Raw genomic sequence first — 21,798 nt, 5'->3', positions numbered from 1 at the left:
TGAGAACATGTGGTATTTGGTTTCCTGTTCCTATGTTAGTTCGCTAAGGATGATGGCCTCCAGCTCCATCCATGTTGCTGCAAAGGATGTAATCTCATTCTTTTTATGGCTGCATAGTATTTCATGGTGTATATGTACCACATTTTCTTTATCCATTTTACTGTTGATGGACATTTAGGTTGATTCCGTGTCTTTGCTAGTGTAAATAGTGCTGCAATTAACATACATGTGCATATGTCTTTATGAGGAGAATAATTCCTGGGAGTAGAAATACTGGTTATTAAAGAGTTTAGACATTTTAAAGTTTTTGATAACTTTAAATTTGCCAACTGAAAAGTTACATTAACTACCACTACAACCAATAGTGTATAAAAATGACTATTTCCCTGAAACCACCTGCACAATAGGTATGGTAACTTTAAAGTTTTTTTTTTGGTCAGTCTAATGGCAAAACATCCAAAGCTCAGAGCAGCAACAATTGCCTAGATTTGTGGTATTCTAGTAAGCCTTGGTGATCCTCGCTTGGCATTAATCTTTAATATGGTAACAAATGTTATATTAATTAATTGTAATTTATTTGCATACTTAACATTAGCCCCTCTTGAACAATGAATGCAAACTTATATTAAAAAAATCAAGTCCCTGAAATTTATTTAATTGAGGTCAGCAACATTGCTTAGACAAAGACGATTACTCTGTCTATTGGGAGACTTTTGACTAAACCATATCAGAAATTCCTTCTATAGAGGAGAGTAAAAAAGTCACTATCCTTTAACATCTTTGTAGACATGAAGTCATCAGGTATTCTTGTGTTTTTGATCTTGGGTGTGGGTTTATGTGTGGGAGGACAGAGTAGAAGGCTGAAACGCTGTTCTATAGTATTAATGAGACTTCAGGAAATGAAGGAGTGTGGTGAAAAGTAAAATTTTTCTTAATAAAAATTGCAAAGAAAAGAGTTTTAAAAATATTTTGTATATTGCTTTATGTTTTGGGAGAAATAAAAACCTTCTAGGACTCAGTAAGTAATTTCTAGAAAATATGTATAGCTCACCGTCTAACATATAAATAAGATTATTATCTGAAAAATAAGCATTTTCTTGGAAGTATTAAAATTACTAGTGGAATGTTCTTTATAAGTCTAAAATGCTACCTAATTTGTATCTGTTCAGCTGACTAAACCACAATGTCAACAAGGAGGCTGCCTTAATTTCCAATTTTAGATAAAAATTCTTAGGGCGTAAACATGTATAATACAATGAAAAGCAATAGTGCATAACAAAATCTAGTATTAAGAGGATAGTCTTTTGAGTCAGAAAAAAAATTGGGTTTATATCAAGTTCTGTCACTTCCTAGCTGTTTAATTTGGGTGCAAGGCACAGTTGCTTAACCATTTCTACATCGTTGTGCTTACACTCACCATGTGCCCAAGTTGGAAGGGTTAAAGGAGAATATGTATTTGAAATGACTAGACATGTAGATGGCTAATAAGTGTTACCTATTTCATTATTCAGCATGTTCTTGGTAGATAGACTAGTGACCCAGATCTGTAATTATTTAGCTACTCTGGACTCACACTAATTTGACCTTATAGTAATTTAATTTGCTTAGTTGTAATAGGCTGTCATTCTCACTGTGGGTACCATTAGGTGTGAAGTAAACAATATGTAACTCATTATTTTCAGCTAACAGTAATCCAAGCCAGGCTCCAGGAGGTGAATAAAAAAAGATGAAGAGCAAAAGATTCAAGGGCACTAGAATAGAAAATAACTCTTGAAGAATTTTGAGAAAATAAATTGAATTAAGGTTGACGTTTATTTGAAAGTGAGATACAGCATTAAACATGTGCAGGGAATTTTATGCTTTGAGTGGACATGGTTTAGTGCTAAAGCCCTTAATATAATTCATTTAACAGCCTCATAATCTGTTAAATAGCCAAGTGATTTTATTTTTATGTATTTTAGGTAGCAAAATAAATAGCTCTTTAAGTGCTTTTTGATGTGTGAATTTTTAAATTGACACTAGTTAAGTATCCTTAATTTAGTGAAGTCTCTTTCCCATCTGTGGGTGGTTTTTCTCTCTGACAAAGCAGAACATGTTTGCTTGTTGGTATCCATAGATATTATAATGATCTTTTATAAGTGTAGTGACAAAGGTTTTATAATAATATATGAACAGGTAAATATGAAGATTTACATGAAATGTATCAATGTAAAAAGTTATCTTTATAAGTGGCACCAGAATTTATCTTAGAGAGGGAATTGTGTTAAAATTCAGAAAGGCATACTTTAATAGACTGCTTGGAGTGGAAGGTGAGACTCTCAGTCGGGCTAGCAGGAGACATGGACAAAAAGGTAACATAGATGAGAGGATTCTGAAAAGATGGTAGAGTAGGGAGCACCAGAAATCTGTCTCTCCATGCAGAGAACAATTGCATTGGCAGAGTCTGTCTGAGGTAACTATTTCAAAAATCTGGAGTGTATTAAAGAATTGCAACAACAACAACAACAAAAGAATTGCAACATCTAGGGGAAGGCTTGGTGGTAAATTGTGGTTAATTTTGTTTTTTTTTTTTTTTTTTTTTGAGACGGAGTTTCGCTCTTGTTGCCCAGGCTGGAGTGCAATGGCGCGATCTCGGCTCATCGCAACCTCCGCCTCCTGGGTTCAGGCAATTCTCCTGCCTCAGCCTCCTGAGTAGCTGGGATTACAGGCACGCGCCACCATGCCCAGCTAATTTTTTGTATTTTTAGTAGAGACGGGGTTTCACCATGTTGACCAGGATGGTCTCGATCTCTTGACCTCGTGATCCACCCGCCTCGGCCTCCCTAAGTGCTGGGATTACAGGGTGAGCCACCGCGCCCGGCCCAATTTTGTTGGTTTTTTTGTGTGTTTTTGAGACTGAGTTTCGCTCTTCTTCCCAGGCTGGAGTGAAGTGGTGTAATCTCGGCTCACTGCAATCTCCACCCCCTAGGTTAAAGCAATTCTCCTGCCTCAGCCTCTCAAGTAGCTGAGATTACAGGTGTCCACCACAATGCCTGGCTAATTTTTGTATTTTTAGTAGAGACGGGGTTTTGCCATGTTGGCCAGGCTGGTCTCAAACTCCTGACCTCGGGTGATCCACCTGCCTCGGCCTCCCAAAGTGCTGGGATTACAGGTGTAAGCCACTGGGCCAGGCCAGTTTTGGATAACATTAGCTCTTGACGTAGTAGCAGCTACTCATCCTCCACCCTTTAGCCCTGTAGCAGGCAACTATGCATGTGTATACAACTTGTAGGAGCCAAGGTGAGCAAAACAGAACCTGATCTCCAAATATTAGGAATCTGTGCTCTGATCACTGATTGCTGCTTCTCAACACAGGAATGTGGACAAAAAAGTGGTGGTCATTGTTTTGCACTTCTCCCTGTTAATGTAAGCCCCTCTTCCTCTGGCTGAAGTGATTCCCAGAGAATTTAAACAGATGACACCTTTTTATCCCCCCTCCCCTTTTTTTATCCCTTTTGGGAGCCAGAGAGTGAAGAGTAGGACACTCAAAAGCAATTGCATATAAAGGGAGAAATTAGGAAGTCACCACAGATACTCAGGGGAAGGTCCAGGATCAGAAAAGACCTGAGAAGACCTTATGTTTACACCTCAGGCTGATCCTTGGCAAAACAAAACAAAACAAAACAAAACACCCTACAACAATAAAAACAAAAACAAAAACTAGCAAACCCTGGGAAGGAGAAGAATCTGATTTCCAGAGTTACCACATCAATAGATTCAGACCTTCAGTTTTCAATAAAAACAATCAGAAGGTATACAAAGAAACAGGAAAGTATGGCACATTAAAAGGAAAAAGTAAATAAATCAATAGAAACAATCCCTGGAAAAGACCTGATAAAGGATATACTAGACAAAGACTTTAAAAACAACTATCTTAAAAGTGCTGAAAGAACTAAAGGAAGATGTGGAGAAGGTGATGAAAATGATGTATGAACAAAGTAGAAATATCAGTAAATTGATAGAAAACCTAAAAAGAAACCAAAAAGAAATTCTGGAGCTAAAAGTTACAATGACTGAAATGAGAAATTTACTAGAGAGATTCAAAGGCAGATCTGAGCAGGCAGAAGGAAGTATCAGTGAGTTCAAAGATAGGACAATTGAAATTACCAAGTATGAAAAACAGAAAGAAAAAAGATTGAAGAAAAGTGACACAGAGCCTAAGGGATGTGTGGGACACCATTAGGCTGACCAATATATGCACTGTGGCAGTCCAGAGAGAAAGGAAAAAGAGTGAAGAGCAGAAAGGATATTTGAAGAAATAATGGCTGAAACTTTCCCAAATTTGATGAAAGACATGAATATAAACAGGTAGCGAACTCAACAAACTTCAAGTAGGATGAATTCACAGACTCACATTGAAACACAGCATGATCAAACTGTTGAAAGTCAAAGACCAAACAAAGAATTTTGAAAGCAGCAAGAGAGAAGTGACTCAATACATATGAGTCACTGAAAAACCTCATATGTATTGGTTTTTCATATGAAAAACCTCAAAACGTTTTTCAGCAAATTTCTCTTCAGAAACTTTGGAGGCTAGAAGGCCGTGGGCTGACATATTAAAAATGCTAAACAAACAAACAAACAAAAATAAAAAACCCAAACTGCTAATCAAGAATCTTGTATCTCTGATTCAGGCTGATGGCTTGAGCCGGAGTTTGAGACCAGCCTGGCAACATGGCAAAACTCCCTCTCTACAAAAAATACAAAATACTATGGCATATGCCTGTAGTCTCAGCTGCTTGGGAAGCTGAGGCAGGAGGATCTCTTGAGCCTAGAAGGTTAAGGCTGCATGAGCTGTGAGCACGCCACTGCACTCTAGCCTGTACAACAGAGTGAGACCCTGTCTCAATAAATAAACAAACAGATAAGTAAGTAATAATACTAGTTGGCGACTTCAGTACTCACTCACAATAATGGATAGAAAAATCAGAAGATTACATTAGAAATTAAAGGACTTAAAAAACACAATAAAGCAACTAGAACTCACAGTCATATATAGAACACACTACCCAATGACAACAGAAAACACATTCTTCTCAAGTGCATATGGGACATTTTCCAGGATAGACCATTTGTTAGGCCGCAAGTTAAGTCTCAATAGATTTTTAAAAGAGAGATATCATACAAAGTATCTTCTGTAGCCTTCTATATTTTCTTTGGCTTTTATTCAGCAAAATTGGTAAATTTATATTAAATTCAGAAGCTTACTGAACACATTTACTATGAGGCAAAATTACATTATTTGAAATAGATGCTGTATAATAAGAAGCTTAGCTTCACAAACAATAATTTAATCATTTGGGTGAAGGGATATGCATACTTCTCATCCGTAAGAATTGAAAGCATTCAGAATACTTTTTTCCTTTGGAAGTTATACTAATGTCTTTTAAGCTTTTAGGGCCAAAATATTAACATAGGAGCAATCAGAAATAATAGGCAGGTACCCTATCTGGCATAAATATTTGGGGACCTGGGTCCTATACAACCTGGCTCATTTTGCTCCAATTACTTATTTCTCTTGAAGTCACTTCTGTCATCTCTCCAGTCCCAGTATCTCTAAATGGAGCTGTGTTACACAAAGTTTGTGTTAATAGAATCTAGCTTTTGATGTAGCTTTCTGAGTATTTCACTCATTCCCTCTGGAAGTTCCTCTCTCTGTCATCAGAGTTGAGCTGCCTTTCAGCTCCTCTGTCCTCCTTAGCTTGATAATCTATTTTTGATGTGCTTCTCTGGCTCATGCTCTTTATTCTCCTTCAGGTAGTAACTGTGTGTACATGTACACCTGCATCTGGACACTGGAACCATGGAACTGTTTATTCAGACCTGTTTCCTACCAGATCTTCCCACCAGAAGAGGAGAATCTTGTATTAAGTTCATTCATTAGTCTGAAATAAGTTTTCTATCTGGTTCTCAGAGGAAGATTTGTTCAGTGACCTCTAACTTCCAGATGCCTTTTTGTTCTACAGAATTCTGGGCTAACAGAGTATGGCTTCTGCACTCAGTTCTGGCCTTCCAGTTGACTGTTCTCCTCCCCTCCCTACCCCTGAAGCCTTATTAACTAGTCCTGATATACTTACGCTTGCTATTCTTCCTGCTATTGTTTCCTAATTGCAAAAGGCACAATACATAAAAAGGAATGAAGTTCTGATACATGCTGCAGCATGTATAAACGTTGAAGACATTATGATAAGTGAAATAAGTTGGACGCAGAAGGACAAATATATGGTTCTGCTTATATGAGATACCTAGAGTAGGCAAATTCATAAAGACAGAAGGTAGATTAGAAGTTAGTAGGTGCAGCCGGACGCAGTGGCTGATGTCAGTAATCCCAGTACTTTGGGAGGCCGAGGTGGGCAGATCACCTGAGGTGAGGAGTTCTACAGTAGACTGGCCAGCATGGCGAAACCCTGTCTCTACTAAAATAAAATACAAAAGTTAGCTGAGCATGGTGGCACACACCTGTAATCCAGCTACTTGGGAGGCTGAGGCACGAAAATATCTTCAACCCACGGAGTGGAGGTCACCATGAGCCAAGATTGCACCACTGGCTTCAGCCTGGGCAACACAGTGAGACTGTCTCAAAAAAAAAAAAAAGTTACCAGGGGCCCAGCCAGGCCCATGGTTCATGCCTGTAATCCCAGTACTTTGGGAGGCAGAAAAGGGCAGATCACTTGAGCTCAGGAGTTCGAGACCAGCCTGGACAATGTAGTGACACCCCTGTGTCTACAAAAATAATAATAATAAAAAAATAGCCAGGCACGATGGCACATGCCTGTAGTTCCAGCTACTTGGGAGGCTGAGGTGGGAGGATTGCTTTAACCCAGGAAGCCAAGGTTGCAGTGAGCTGAGATTGTACTACTGCACTCCAGACTAGATGACAGAGTGAGACTCTGTCTCAATAAAAAAGTTTACCAGGGGCTGCGCGGAGGGAGGAATGAGAAGCTATTGCTTAATGGTTACAGAATTTCTGTTTGGGATAATTAAATAGTTTTGGAAATAGTGGTAATGTTTACACAACATGGCGAATGTAATAATTGACACTAAATTATACACTAAAAAATTATTGAAATGGTAAGTTTTAGGTCATGTATATAATTAGCATAATAAAACAAAACAAAAATATACAATAATAACTCCTCGACCTTTTCAGTCTTTTATGGAGCCTCTTAACATTAGGGTCAAGCAATGTTTGCTCCTTGGTTATCTTCTTTCCTTGTCCTGCTTCTTCCTCTGAGAATTCTCATCCAGTTCACTGATGATGATCAAACCTATATTTTTAGCCTAAACTTTCTCCTGAGGGTCAGATCCAGGTTATTAAGTGATCACTTGGAATCTCTACCTGGACGCTTCACTGGATCTTCAGTCTCAACATCCCCCAGTAGAACACAGCCTTTTCCTCCCAAAGCAGTGTTTTCTTCTGTAAATCTTTAGCTTTCCATTATCTACAATCATAGTTTCTCAGATTAAGCACTCAGGTATGTTTCTCCCTCCTTTTCCCACATCCAGTCTCTCACTAAGTATGTTCACTAGCACCTACCTATTATTCCTGATTGCCCTCATGTTAACATATTTTTTAAGGAACTGGCTCATGCAATTGTGGGGCTGGCAAATCTGAAATGTGTAGGGCAAGCCTGCAGGCTGGGAAATCTGGCAGGATTTCTATGTTACAGTCTTGAGGCAGAATTCCTTCCTTTCCAGGAGTCCTCAGTTCTGCAATTATGTCTTTCAGCTGATTGGACAAGGAAAACCCACATTATTGAGGGCAATCTCCTTTACTTAAACTCAACTGATTGTAGATGTTAATCACATCTACAACATATCTTCACAGCAATATCTGGACTAGTGTTTGACCAAACAGCCGGGTACCATAGCCTAGCCAAATTGGTACATAAAATTTAACCATCACAGACACCCTAGCAGATATATTCATTAGCATAGAATAACAAAAAAGCAGTAGAATAACCCATCCATTGTGTCTACAAATTTCTCCACAAAACATTTGGATGGTAAACCGAAAAGAAGTCTAACAAGGTAAATCTTAGTGGAATTTCTGACTATGTTGTTGCAAGTACATTTTGAGTAGCTACAATGGAAGGTTTTCGGTGTTTTTACTTAGGAAGAGATCAGAAATATGGATAAAACTACTGCTGTAATTTTGGCCTTACTCTGCAACTTGACTTTCAAGTTAGGGCACTTGCTTGAGGAAGATAATTAATTTTGAACTTAGGCAGAGTTCAGGTCATTGAGCTATATATAGGTCGAATGTTCTAGGATTTGCTAATTCCCACAGTTGAATAGATTGTGTAACTCCATTAGAAGACAACCCCTAGAGAAACAGAAGTAATAGCATATGTATCCTAATATGCACACATGCATACACACACACACACACAAACACACACACACACGTATAAGTTTTGTGTGAGTAGGGCAACTTCATTTAGAAGTGCTGAGACTGGAGAGACAACAGGAGTGAATCCGTAAGAGATTAGTAATAGGAGCAAAAGGAACCAGGTTATATAGGACGAAGGTTCTATTTAACTCCTACATTATTTATAAAATAGAAATAGAGGGTAAAATAATGTATTAAAATGTCTAGTATAGTGCCCAGTATGCAGTAGACAATAAATGTTTTCTTCAGTCCTCCTACAATAGTTCTCAGAACTGCAACCAGGAAGAACCTTTGAGCAATAGCTCCTTAGAGCTCATCAACTGGATAAGAAGATGAACCTTTTTTCTTTGTGAGATTTCCATGAACCTTCAGCAACTTATTCCCTTTCTTCTCACCTTGCCAGTCAGCAGAAACAGAAAAAGTATCTCCTTCCCTCCATTTTCTTTCATCTATCCATTCTGTGCATACATTCTTTCATCTATCCATTCAGTGAAGTTTCACTTCATGTTCCAGACATGGTGGTGGGTGCTGGTGATACAACACTACTCTTACTGTCTGTCATCTTTGTTCTCAAGGTGTGGGAAGGATATGATGTTATCTGCAGGCATCCAGAAAATAACATTTTTTTGTTCAAGAAAAATACAACATATTAAAATGGGAAAAGAGAGCAATAAAGGATGAAAAGTGTCTTAATGACAAAATACTTGTCAGTTGTGGCTGGCATTTGTATTATTCACCATTATGTTCCATTTGTTACAATGGACAGCCCAGTTTAAATGCTTTACATGTCATTTATAATAATCAAATTAAAACGTAAAAGAACAGCTTTTACTTTAAAATATCTGCTGCTTTTGTACAAAGTTAGGAATGGTGATAGTTAACCTTTAGCTTTGATTATATTTTTATCTGTCTGGAATTTATTTTGGTGTAAGGTTTGAGCTTTATTTTTTTCCAGATGGCTACCAATTATTCCAGTAAAATACTATGCCTGTTAAAACGATTTCAGCTGTAAGTGGCAATAATCAACAAAAAATGGCTCAAACAATCAGTACATTTATTAACTCACATAACCAGAAATCTGGGATAAGGCCGTTCCAGAGTTGCTTAATTCAGTGGTTCAATGATGATTTCAAGGACCTAGGTTTTTCCACTTTCTTAATGTGTTGACTTTATTCCTTTGAATAACTAAAAACTTAGGACAATGTCTCTCTTAGATTGTTTTCAGAATAAGCTTAGTGCTATAATAATTTCATTTGATTAAGTAATGACATTTTTGCACCACTAAACTTAAATGATTACATTTGTGGCATAATTTCACACTGTCGATCAGTAGAGATAGGACTTACATCTTTCAAAACTTTCAGCTATTGTGTCCAATACAACAAATACGACTTTATAATTCTAAGGGTGGCTGTGTGGTTGCAATCTGAAGTAGGATTTGGAAAAATCGGGTTCAGCTCTGATGGAATTAGTCAAGGACTCACCAAATCCTGTAGCCACCTGGGCCTGAGCCCAAGCACCTAACCTTCCCTCAAGTCACAGTGGAAGAAGCAGCCTTGCTGCCTCCAAGGCCAAAGGCGAATCTCTCCACATTGCTTTGTACGTCATCCTCTGTTGCCCTCTCCAGGACTTTGTTTCTTCAGTTATCTCCCTGTTTTCCTTTCTTGTTGGTTGGATCATTTTATTAGCAGTCCAATGTCTCTCCCTTGGTTCTCCATCCCCTTCCAAACATGACTCCATTTTTCTTCCTCACTCCGTGGAAACATATGAAGTCATGTTTAACTTGCTGCTACTGTGTTCTCACTTCCCATTCTTACCTTACTACATGTCAGTTAGGCTCTCCTTCCCCTATTCTCCCATTTCCATATTAATAACAGTCCTTGTCAAGGTTGCTGCTCATGAGACATCCAGGAAGCCAGACTCTTCTGTGCTTTTTCTCAGCATTTTTTTTTCTGGGTCCTCCTCCTCCAGAAGATCTCTCACAGTGCTCCAGACTGTCTCAGTCCTCCTTTCTTCTTTAACCACAGTGTTTCCCTAGAGCCATAGTTTTAAATATCATCTATTTATTGGTGATGTTCAAATTCATGTCACCTCCCCTGATGTCTGTTTTGAAGTCTAGACTTATCTATCCAGCTGTGTTTTAGAATTTCCACTTGAATGTTTAATAAAAATTTCAGACTTATTAAACCTGAGAAAGCTGATTAAAAAAGATTTCAGAGTGGACATGTCCAAAGCAGAGCTAGTCATTTCCCCATCTTCCCAATTCGTTCTTCCAGAGTCTTCTCCATCACTGTAAATTGCATCTTCATTTGCTCAAATGCATCTAGCAGTAAGTCCGATAGGTACTTACAGATGTCTTGAGTCCAGCTACTGCTCACCCTCACTACTGCGAATCCTAGTTCAAGTGACCACTGTTCAGCCTTGATTACCAGGGCAGTCTTCTAATTAGTTTCACAGCGTCATCTCTTGCCTTATCCCAGTCCTTTCTCCACACAGTAGCCTGAGTGATTTTTCTAAAATGAAAATTAGGTAATATGACTCCTTTCCTCAAAACCTTTCTAACGGTGTCTCATCACACCCTGTAAAACCCACAATTACTTTTCCTGATAGACAGTGCTCTACAGGGTTTGGTGTTGGCCCCGCCAACCTTGTCTCTGTTCATTTTCTTCTCCTCCTCATTCTAGTTGAAACACTATGGTTGTTTTTATTTTCATCAAACATATCAAGCTTGTTTCCATCTCAGACCCTTCATACTTGCATTTCCAATACCCTTCCTCCATACCTTGCATGGCTGTCTCCTCGTCATTCAGGCCTGAGCCCCCATGAGAGTCTTTACAGCATCCAGTTGTGAGTAACCTAAGTCAGTTATGTTTCTCTCCACCGTCCATCATTCTCCATCCCAATATTCTGTATTAGTCTTTTTGTAGCATCATCTTATCAGGGCCTGAAATTATCTTACTCATTTACATGTTTATCACCTTTCCCACTGGAACATAAGCTCCTTGAAAGCAGAGATTTTAACTGCCTTATGCAACTCTGCTGAAACAGTGTACACTACTTGATAAATGTTTGTTGATGGATTTACTACTTTCTCTGTTTTGGGCAGTCGTCACTTTACCTTTTCTTGTCTCAGTTCCTTTAATATTAGGATGAGGAAGCTTGAAAAAGGGACACCTGAAATTCCTTCTGACTCAGTCCACAATGGCTATGTTTTATGACCTATAGCAATAACAGAAAAACTCATGTCGCACCAGATTTGCATCTATTATAAAACACTCATTCATTCAATAAACCTTTATTGAGTGCTGAACAGCCTGGTGCTGTTCCAGTCAGTGGATACCAAGCCATAGCAATAAAGATCAGAGTACATCTGTCTTAAAAAACCAAAACTAAGCAAACACACAAACAAAAAACTCCCCAACAAATTATGAAACTAAACAAAAAAATCCCATTGAAAACCCAGAAGGTTGATGCTATCCTTCTTCTCCAGCTGGTTTTCTACTAATATTTTCATGATAGCTACCTCAGTATTGCTTAATTTATACACTGGGCTCTCTCTAAATTAAAGTTATTATAAATTAACAGTAGTTAATTTCCAAGAATTCTAAGATTAAATGATATAATTTATATGGCTGTAACTTCAATTAACACTATGTAAAACATGGCCATTAAGGTTGCAAAATTTCTGCCAATTTGATTTAGTTCTAACCCAAAGTCTGCCATGCTTCTTAATTTAATTGCAGCATGACTTGAACTAGAAGTTAGAATTTTATGAATCTAATTTTTTAAAAAATGAATAAAATAGGAATAAGAGCAGACTATATTTATATATATTCAGATCATGATATGTGAAATCACTGCTAATTCTTTTGCCAAGATTTGAGCCAGCTGCTTTTAAATATGAATTGGAATTAGTGTATATCTATAGTCAATAATTAATGGAATGTCTAGGATGAAAATAAATCATTTTTGAAACTGACTATAGAGAATAACAAATGAATGAGGGAAGTAAATTATATATTGTGGCAACTGCCATTTGTTGGCATGTGCTGCAGATCACTCACAGAAAATTATCTGCTTATATTTGCTTTAATCAATTATATAAAAGGATATAGTATAACTATAGAATATTTTAATCTTGCACACAGCACTATATTTAAAGCCTTATATTTGTCAAAATGCTTTTCATTGGGAAGACAGAAATCCAATTCAAACTTGCTTAATAAACACAAATGAGAGGATTTGTTTCATGTAACTGGACAAGGCAGGGCTCAACTAATGAGATGTCATCAATGAATTCTTTTCTTTCAATCAATTTGTCTTTCTGGTAGACAAATGTCCACTTAGTGGCTCAAGATTCCTGTTCTACCAACGTATCACCCCAGGGGAAAAAAAGTCTTCTTTAATAGGTACAGTAGAAAAATCCTGGGCAAGATCCTGATGAACCTAGTTAGGAAATAGACTACCATGATGTGTTTTGAGGGCCCCATACTCCCAGATTACTCTTTCCTTCTCCTTCAATACTGTTTCTCTGGTAGTGAGCTGGTTTTAGCTAAATTTTACAAGGCATGCAATTTGATGATATGAATTCACCTTAAGATATTTAATATGATAGCTTTATAATTTGTAACCTAAATGATAATTGGTACAATGTCAAAATAGCAAAAAGATTTTAAGGCAGTATGGATGCAGATAGTTTTAATTAGGTATAATAAGTCATGCCAATGTAGAAGCGAGTATATTCCTTCCATACACAAGGCATATAAATCTGGACATCTCTGCCTCACTCCCTACACCATTTGTGGGTGAAAATATTTAGAAGTATATCGGAAGGAATGCTGTGGGAGTGGTCTGCCCTTAATTCAGGCAAAATGGGGTACATTTTCTGTAGAGCATAGAAAAGAAATAATAAAACTAACTTAGGTTGCATTTTATTTTTATCACCATGTACAGGAATTCTAAACAACATTAGTGACATGATACCCCACCCCACTTTGATGAATCAGTTCCACTGTTCCTACATGCCTTTGTGGTTCCACTACCAATACTTCTTCGCAGCTGGACGCGGTGGCTCACGCCTGTAATCCCAGCACTTTGGGAGGCCGAGCCAGGCGAATCACTTAAGGTAAGGATTTCAAGGCCAGCCTGGCCAACATGGTGAAACCCCATCTCTACTAAAAATACAAAAATTAGATAGGTATACTGGCATGTGCTTGTAGTCCCAGCTACATGGGAAGCTGAGGCAGGAGAATCGCTTGAACCCAGGAGGAGGTTGCAATGACCTGAAATCGTGCCACTACACTCCAGCCTGGGCGACAGAGCGAGACTCTGTCTCAAATAATAATAATAATAATAAAAACTTCTTCTCATCTCCCCATTCAGGCATAACAATAGAAATCAGAGCCCTTGCCTCTTCTCATCAACTACTGACACCTGACTAAAAGAATTACTGTGCTGGCATTTTGCACTGTTAAGACAAGAAGAACGATGACTCTAAGTCAAAATAATGAAAAAAAAAAAAACCCTGTGCTTTAAAAAATTTAATTAATGTCAAAAATATGTTATAAGCACATTTTGTAGGTTTAAAGCTTACACATGTGTACAAATTTGCATCGTAAAATACTAGAATTAGCCCCTAAAATAAATTTAGCCAGGAAAGTTCTGTTCTCAAAGAGTGACTCATTTGTTAGCTGAGAAAAAAGAAGCTTTGATATTAGTATTTGTAAGAAATGACTAAATAATTCCAAATGACTGTTAAGCTAATCTAGGCATAGCAAAGTGAACCTAATTTGGACTAGAGTCAGTGTTCTTTCCCCACCTGGCCCTGTAGCTGTGGCCCCACGGGGAGTATCATTGGTGGCCCAGCAGGTGGCACTCCTCCCTTTGTGCACTAACACTAAACTAACAACTTCCCCAAATACAAGGTCCTTCAGAAGAACTCATATGATCTGTTTATCTTTGGCAATAATATGGCTATAGTTTTCACAAAGGCAAACTGTGCTGGTCTATTTGTCAGATTTGAAGATTGGTGCCTACACGTCTAAACATCCCCTGGATTCTAGAGTTGTCAACCTTAGTTCTAAGCCTTCCCTGGTTTCTGTTAAAATACTTGAATTTCTATTCTGTGTCTGTGGTCTTATGCAAATGCTAAAGGTCTATATACAATTGTGATGACTTATATTTGAAAAGCACATTGAGCAAGTGTTTCTCAACTTAAAAAATATCTGTCTTTTTCCAATAAAAATGCCACACAATGCACACTTACACATAGACATATAGCTTAGAAGGTATATAAAAGAAAATGCCACACAGTCCTGGAGTTCCTGCAACTTCAAGAGTCATTGATAAGCAGAAGTTGGATTCCATCTTCAACGTATTACCTCTAGAAAAGATTTTATTCAGTGTAGTTTTCTATAGTTTGTATTATGAAGACAGTTGTTTTTTGTTGTTCACATATGCAATTAAAATATAGTAATATACATTTTCCCTTTCAAAACTAGTATTAATACCTACCCTTTGTGGAGTTCGATATGCTGGCCACAAAAGTATTTAATAAGCATATGAATAAAAAGGACTAACATTGATAAAACAGTTAAAGGACCTTTTTGTTTATCACTTGTTATATGTAGGCTTCATTTAGGTAATGCTAAATATGTAGGAATAGTCATATGTATTAAGTATATTACACATATGACCTCATCTAATTTTTGCAGATACCTATTTTGAAGATAGGGAATATAAAGCTTAGAAAATTTAAGTTATTTCCCAAGATCGTGAGGCAAGCCAGTATCAGAATGAGGATTGGAGCCTAGTCTTTTCCACTCTAAACTTTGAGCCCCTAAGACAGATTGTATAGATTATTATAACTATCTTTTGAGGCAGCTAGTAAGTTATTTATTTTTTTAATGCATGAAATGACTTCCAAGTTAATCTATTTTGCATAAAAACCCTAGGTACAACAACCTATAGGCGATATTATTGATTAGGCTAGGCATTCTTTAGACATTACATAAGGGTAAGAGGGAATGAGGAAAGATGAGAAGATGGCAGAGACAAATTTGATTTTTTAATTTGCCTATGGTTAGGTTAATATTCAGAAAAGAAAATTCAATATAGAGCACAGGGAAATATGTTTTAATAAGAAAAATGTGTTTAATTTGCATTGTGTTTTACTGTAAAAGGGTTAATGTCTCTAATATATATAAAGCTTTCCCATAACAGTAAGGATAAGAAATCAATAGAAAAATGGAAAAGTACAAGAATAGGCAATTCACAAAGAAGGAACACATGTGGCCAGAAAGCCCATGAAAAATTTACTCTTCATCATTAAGAATTTCAAAATTGAACAACAGAATGTGACACCTAGTTAGACCTCCAAATTGACAAATATTAAAAGGAATAATGATAATAATTATAGGCTAATTTAAAAAGATGTTAAAATGTCCAGTATAATCTAGGAGTAGGGAAATGAGAATTACACATTGTTAGTAGGTGAATGAATTAAGCTACATTTATACAGGTGAAATACCATTGACTTAGATATAACTATTTAGTTAAGTGGAAATGCTCCAAATGAAAAATTATGACACAGATTAAAGAATATATAGAGCATAACATCTCATTTCAGTGAATAAGTAATTATAGTGTTTATATATAATTATAAATTATAATTATGCATGTGTTCATAATTACATATAAATCTGTAGCAATTTACACCAAACTGGTAATTGGGGCTATATAAAGATATTGGTGTTGTGATTCAAACATTTTTCTCCCTTTTTCTTATAATTTATTTATATTTTCTAATTTTTTATAGTAAAGCCTGAATTACATAAATAAACAAAATCAAGATTTAAGATGAAAGCAATATTATGGTTAAGAGGATGAACTATGGAGTCAGACAAGTCCAGGTCACAAGTGACCTTAGATAAATTCCTAAAACTTCTTAACCTTGGTTTCCTCATCTGTGATGTGATGATAATAATAGTGCTTGCCTTAGTGGGTTTTTGTGAAGATTAAATTAGTAATGATGTAAAATACCATGTGTACTTATCAATTAACCAATTAAAAAATTCCTACTCCTATATCACAAGGCAGTGTAAGGTACTTGGAGAAGTACAAAGAAGTTTGAAATAGTCTCTGCTCTACGGTTAAGTAGATAGATTCCATTAACTCATATGAGACCATGGCAGACAAGGACTTCATAGTTATGTGATGTGCAAGGGAATCCAAACACACAAGCACACTTTAAAGATATTAAATATCTACTAAACTAATTTGAGCCTTTGGAAAAAAGGTAACGTAAGTGGGTGAATTTTATGGTATATCAATTATATCTCAATGAAGATGTTAAAAAAGTAATCATTTTAGTATGTGATATTTACCTGAAAGAAATAATCTTGAATGTTTTAATACAAAACACAGATACAATACAGGAAACTAACATTGCAGAGAAAAATTTCTAAAGTAGCTGATTTGAATCATGTGAAATTGAATCTGGTTCATAAAGTTATTGAATTGCTTGGAGACTCGTTTTTAGTGTGTGATTAATAAAATGATGCCCACATAGGATTTGCAAATATTAAATACTATGACTAAAATAATGAATTCCTTAATTTTTCCTGTAAACCGTTGGGGGAAAAAGAACTTTTATTTGTTTGGGGGAAGAAAGGAAGCAGCAGCTCTTTCTTAATGTAACATCAATAATTTTCAAGATCCAATTAAAATTTCACTAGAAAATTGCTTTCCTTCCTCATTCTTGCCCTTTCTGATAATAATAATCCTAGGTGTTCTTTATTGAACACTCACTAGGCTCTTGGGAATATGTCAAGTCATTCATAGACCTAGCAAACTTAATTTTGACAACAGTTCATGAGGTAAATGTAACTAGTTTCACTTAACAGATGAGATTGAAACAAGTAAGTTAAGCAACTTGACCAGGTCACATGGCTGTTAATTAATTCAAAGCTGGAACTACCAGGCTACAAATCTGCTAACCTGTAATCCTATGCATGAATCTATCTTTAAAAATATTTTATTCTATTTTTTGACTTTTAATTTCAGGGCTACATGTGCAGGTTTATCCTATAGAGAAATTACCTGTTGTGAGGGTTTGGTGTACATATTATTTTGTCACCTAGGTAATAAGTATAGTACCCAATTGGTAGTTTTTTTGTTTTGCTTTTTGAGACAGGGTCTTGCTCTGTTGCCAAGGCTAGAATGCAGTGGTGCAATCTCAGCTCACTATAACCTCTGCCTCCTGGGGTCAAATGATCCTCCCACCTCAGCCTCTGGAGTAGCTGGGACAACAGACACATGTCACCTCACTTGGCTAATATTTTTGGTATTTTTTTAGATGGGGTTTTGTCTGGTTGCCCAGGCTGGTCAAAATCCTGGACTTAAGTGATCCTCCTGTCTCAGCCTCCCAACGTGGTAGGATTACAGGCATGAGCCACCATGCTTGGCCAATAGGTAGTGTTTTGATCCTTGCCTTTTTCCCACCCTCCACCCTCAAATAGGCCCCGATGTCTATTGTTCGCTTCTTTATGTCCATGTGTACTTAACATTTAGCTCCCATTTGTAAGTGAGAACACGTGGCATTTGGTTTTTCTCTTCCTGTGTTAATTCACTTAGGATAATGCCCTCCAACTCTATCTACTTTGCTGCAAAGGACATGATATCATTCTTTTTTATGACTGTATAGTATCCCATGGTGTATATGTACCTCATTTTCTTTATCCAGTCTACTGCTGAAGGGCATTTGGGTTGATTCCGTGCCTTTGGTATTGTGAATAGTGCTGCTATGAACATATGCATATATATGTCTTTATGGTAGAGTGATTTATATTCCTTTGGGCAAATACCCAATGATGGGATTGTTGGGTTGAATGGTGGTTCTAAGTTCTTTGAGAAATTGCCCATCTGCCTTCTTCAGTGGCTAAACTAATTTACTTTACTACCAGCAGTGGGAGCTTTTTAATAATAGCTCTCTGAATGGTATGAGATCGTATCTCACTGTGTTTTTGGTTCGTATTTCGTTTAAGGATAGTGATGTTGAACAGTTTTTCATATGCTTGTTAGTTGCATATATGTCTTCTTCAGAAAAGTGTCTGCTCATGTCCTTTGCCTACTTTTTAACAGGGTTGCTTGTTTACTGCTTGCTACTTTAAATTTCTTATGGATTCTGGATATTAGATCTGAGGGAAGAGCATCCTACCGAAACGAAGAACAAGTGTAGAGGCCCTGAGCTCGACGTATCCTAGAAAGAGAAAGAAAAAAAAAGGCCGGAACAGAGAGAACAAGGAGTGGTGGTAGACAAGGTCACAGAGGAAGCCCTGCCTAGGCCCTGATAGACGCTGTAGCTTTTCTCTGGGGAAGGTGGACCGGTTAGGCAGCTGGTGTAATGACTGAAGTGAGAAGCGATATAGGATGGCAGTAGAGGGGATGAGAATTGGTTGGCTACTGGACATAATTAAAAGCTGAATTGACAGGATTTACTGATAGATTGGAATGTAGAGTGTGAGTGATTGGGTGTGAGCGTGATGAAATAGTTGTGTTAAAGTGCAAGTTAACTAACAGGGAAGGCAGGGGGGTGTGGGAAAACTTTCAGAGTCCTCCTCAGGCCTGGTTCTAGTGTATCCAGACCATTTGACCTTGAAGTTAAGTCAATAGGAGTCGCAAAAAACTGACTACTAAGAATAGGACAAAATCAGTGGTGACCCCTCTGCCCAAGTGGGTCTTGTTCCAAGAGGCTGCCAAGCTAAATACTGGTTGTGGGAAAAGAACAAATATCTTTTCTAAGGATTGATTTCCAGTTTGTTAAGGAGAGGAATGGAAAGTAAAGGTGTAAGATCAGACTTTCATCAAGTCTAAGGAAGTTTCAGGGCTGGGAGTATATTGTAGGGCCAAGCTTTAGTTTTTTCCTAAGTCTTTTTGGTTTTTTTTTCTCTCTCTTTCCTTTTCCTCATTTCCCTACTCCCTCCTTGGTCTAAGTTCTTGCTTGCAGGAAGGTATAGTTTACCTCTGGTTCTCAAACTTCAGGGGGCATCAGAATTCCCTGGAGGGCTTGTGAAAACAGATTGGCGGGCCCCACTCCCAGAGTTTCTAATAGTGTGTGTGTGTGTGTGTGTGTGCGCGCGCGCATGCCGAGATTTTGCATTTTTTTTTTTTCTTTTTTTTTGAAGATAGCGTCTTGCTCTTGTTGCCCAAGCTGGAGTGAATGGCACGATCTCGGCTAAATGCAACCTTCGCCTCCTGGCTTCAGGAGATTCTCCTACCTCAGCCTCCCGAGTAGCTGGGATTACAGGCGCCTGTCACCACGCCCAGCTAATTTTTGTATTTTCAGTAGAGACAAGGTTTCACCATGTTGGCAAGGCTGGTATCGAACTCCTGACCTCGTGATCCGCCCGCCTTGGCCTCCCAAAGTGCTGGGATTACACAGGCGCAAGCCACCGCGCCTGGCTGAGATTTTGCATTTCTAACAGGCTCCCAGGTAACGCTTGAGAAGAACTGTTGCTTCTTGGACAGGACATTTACAAGGCAACGTGATCTTGAGCTTCACCTTGAGGGATGTGAGCGGGGAAAGTACCAGCTCACAGAGGTTTACAGTCACTTGAGAAACGGTCCACTTCCTCCAAGGTGTTTCTTGGATGCCCCAAACGGAGGAAAACAAGAAGCGACCGTGGGCGAGGAGGAGGAGCTGGCGTCCTCGGTGGGGCAGGCGGTCGGCGCTCTCCAGCGCGGCGAGGGCGGGAAGACAGTCCCCGGGCCGGCCCACGGATCCTCAGCGGGCGCGGACCTGGAGGAGGTGCCCCAGAAGGAGACGCCTCTTGCCTCTCAGAGGAAGTTTGCCTTTAATTTCAGAGCCAGGGTCGCCGTCGGATCAACCTCCAGGAGCGAGCAGCGGGCGCGGACCAGAGCGGCCAGTCCTCCCGGCGCGGGCTGGGCAGTTACAGCGCTCGGCACAGGCGGTTCGAGGCCATGGGCGGCTCGGCCTCCAGCCAGCTGGACGAGGGCAAGTGCGCCTACATCCGAGGTACGCCCGCCCGCCCCCCAGGGGCCTGGGGAGCCCCCTGACCCGTGCGCTAGGCTGGCCGCCGCGGCCAGGACCCCGAGGGGCGCGCCCAGACCCTCTCCCTGCAGCGCGCGGCGACCCCCGACCGCAGCCCGCCCGCGGGAGCCGGGTTTCCCGCCCCAGCCGGCGCGCTCCGGCGCGGGTGTGGACCGGGGACGGGGAGGTCTTGGGAGCCAGGCAGGTACAGGATGCGGGTGGGGACGCCGGCGCCTCCGCCGCTCCCGCAGCCCTGGAGTCAGGGCTACCCCCGCCTGGCGCTCCTCGCCCTCTCGTGCCTGCCTTGGACTGAGTTCTGAGCGGTTTCTGAACTGGCCCCCCAGAGAGCAGCGGGGATATCCCTGGTTTCTAGAGATTCCCCTGGGGATTCCCGGCCGCTAAGGCAGAATTTCCCTCTTAGTAATGTTGGCCTGGCTTTGGAAAGCGCGGGCTTCGCTCTCTTCACCGTAGCACTTGCAGGATGATTTCATCAGCGGCAGAAAGGATCCTGTCATGATGTTCCCGGCCCCTGCCGTTCCCTTCCCGCCCCGGACAGGGGCGAAGCGAAAGAGGAACACTGGTGTGCTTCGTAACAGTCGCGAAAGTTATAGATGGGGAGAAACTCATTTAGGGAGACCTTCAGAGGTGTGGGGACTCAGTAGAGAGCGCGAGGCAGAAAAAACCAAGACCCAAACCGAACTGAACTGCAGGAAGTCCTGACTCTTTATCTCCTGGGCGTATTTGGCCTCCCCTCTTCCCACCTCCCACCCAACCTTGCCTTCCACCACTACCTAACATTTGGTTATCTTACCAATTACTGCCCTTCCCCGCCCCGCCCCAAACCCCCACCCTCGGCTTCAGAAATACCTTCTAAACTAGGTATTAAACTCTAGGTCTGTTTGGCCCGTGAATCCTTTCCTAAGAGGACATCATTTATTTGGTGTTCTTATTGCATATTTGTTTTTAGTCACCACAGCATTTAAGACCATTTTAAAAGGGTATCAAATCAGAGTACTTGAAGAGCAACGGAGCTGATTTTCCAGATTCCTGCTCTAGTGCTTTTGGAGGTAAAAGATCCTCAATAGCCCGTAGTGTCAGGGGATAATAACACTTGCTCAAGTATCACTTTGCTTTTGTTTGTTAAAAGGGGAAAAGATGGATGATTTATTTATATTAGTAAAAGAGCTGAACTAAGCCTAAAAGAAATAAATGAAGCCTGCCTTAGTCTTAAAAATGTGGTTACGTGCTTGTGTTCACCAGTGTGTGGGGACTGAAAGGGCACTCCAGCAGAACATAGTGAGAAAGGGCTTGCATTTGA

General features: G+C 39.3%; 1 protein-coding gene across 1 annotated transcript in view; it reads left to right on the top strand.

The window, feature by feature from the left end:
• Nucleotides 1-20,388: 20,388 nt before the first annotated feature.
• The window catches only part of NIBAN1 (niban apoptosis regulator 1), a 166,423-nt gene continuing 165,013 nt past the window's right edge, over nt 20,389-21,798 (top strand). Inside the window, exon 1 of the mRNA XM_012444626.2 lies at nt 20,389-20,465. Within this exon, the coding sequence (XP_012300049.2) occupies nt 20,411-20,465 (55 nt within the window). The 5' untranslated portion in view covers nt 20,389-20,410. The remainder of the gene's footprint in view (nt 20,466-21,798) is intronic.

Source organism: Aotus nancymaae, unplaced genomic scaffold (assembly GCF_030222135.1).
Source record: "Aotus nancymaae isolate 86718 unplaced genomic scaffold, 86718_ANA_hifiasm-v0.15.2.pri h1tg000108l, whole genome shotgun sequence".
Classification (NCBI taxonomy): domain Eukaryota; kingdom Metazoa; phylum Chordata; class Mammalia; order Primates; family Aotidae; genus Aotus; species Aotus nancymaae.
The sequence above is the reverse complement of the archived record's forward strand: the minus strand, read 5'-3'. Positions and strand labels throughout refer to the sequence as shown.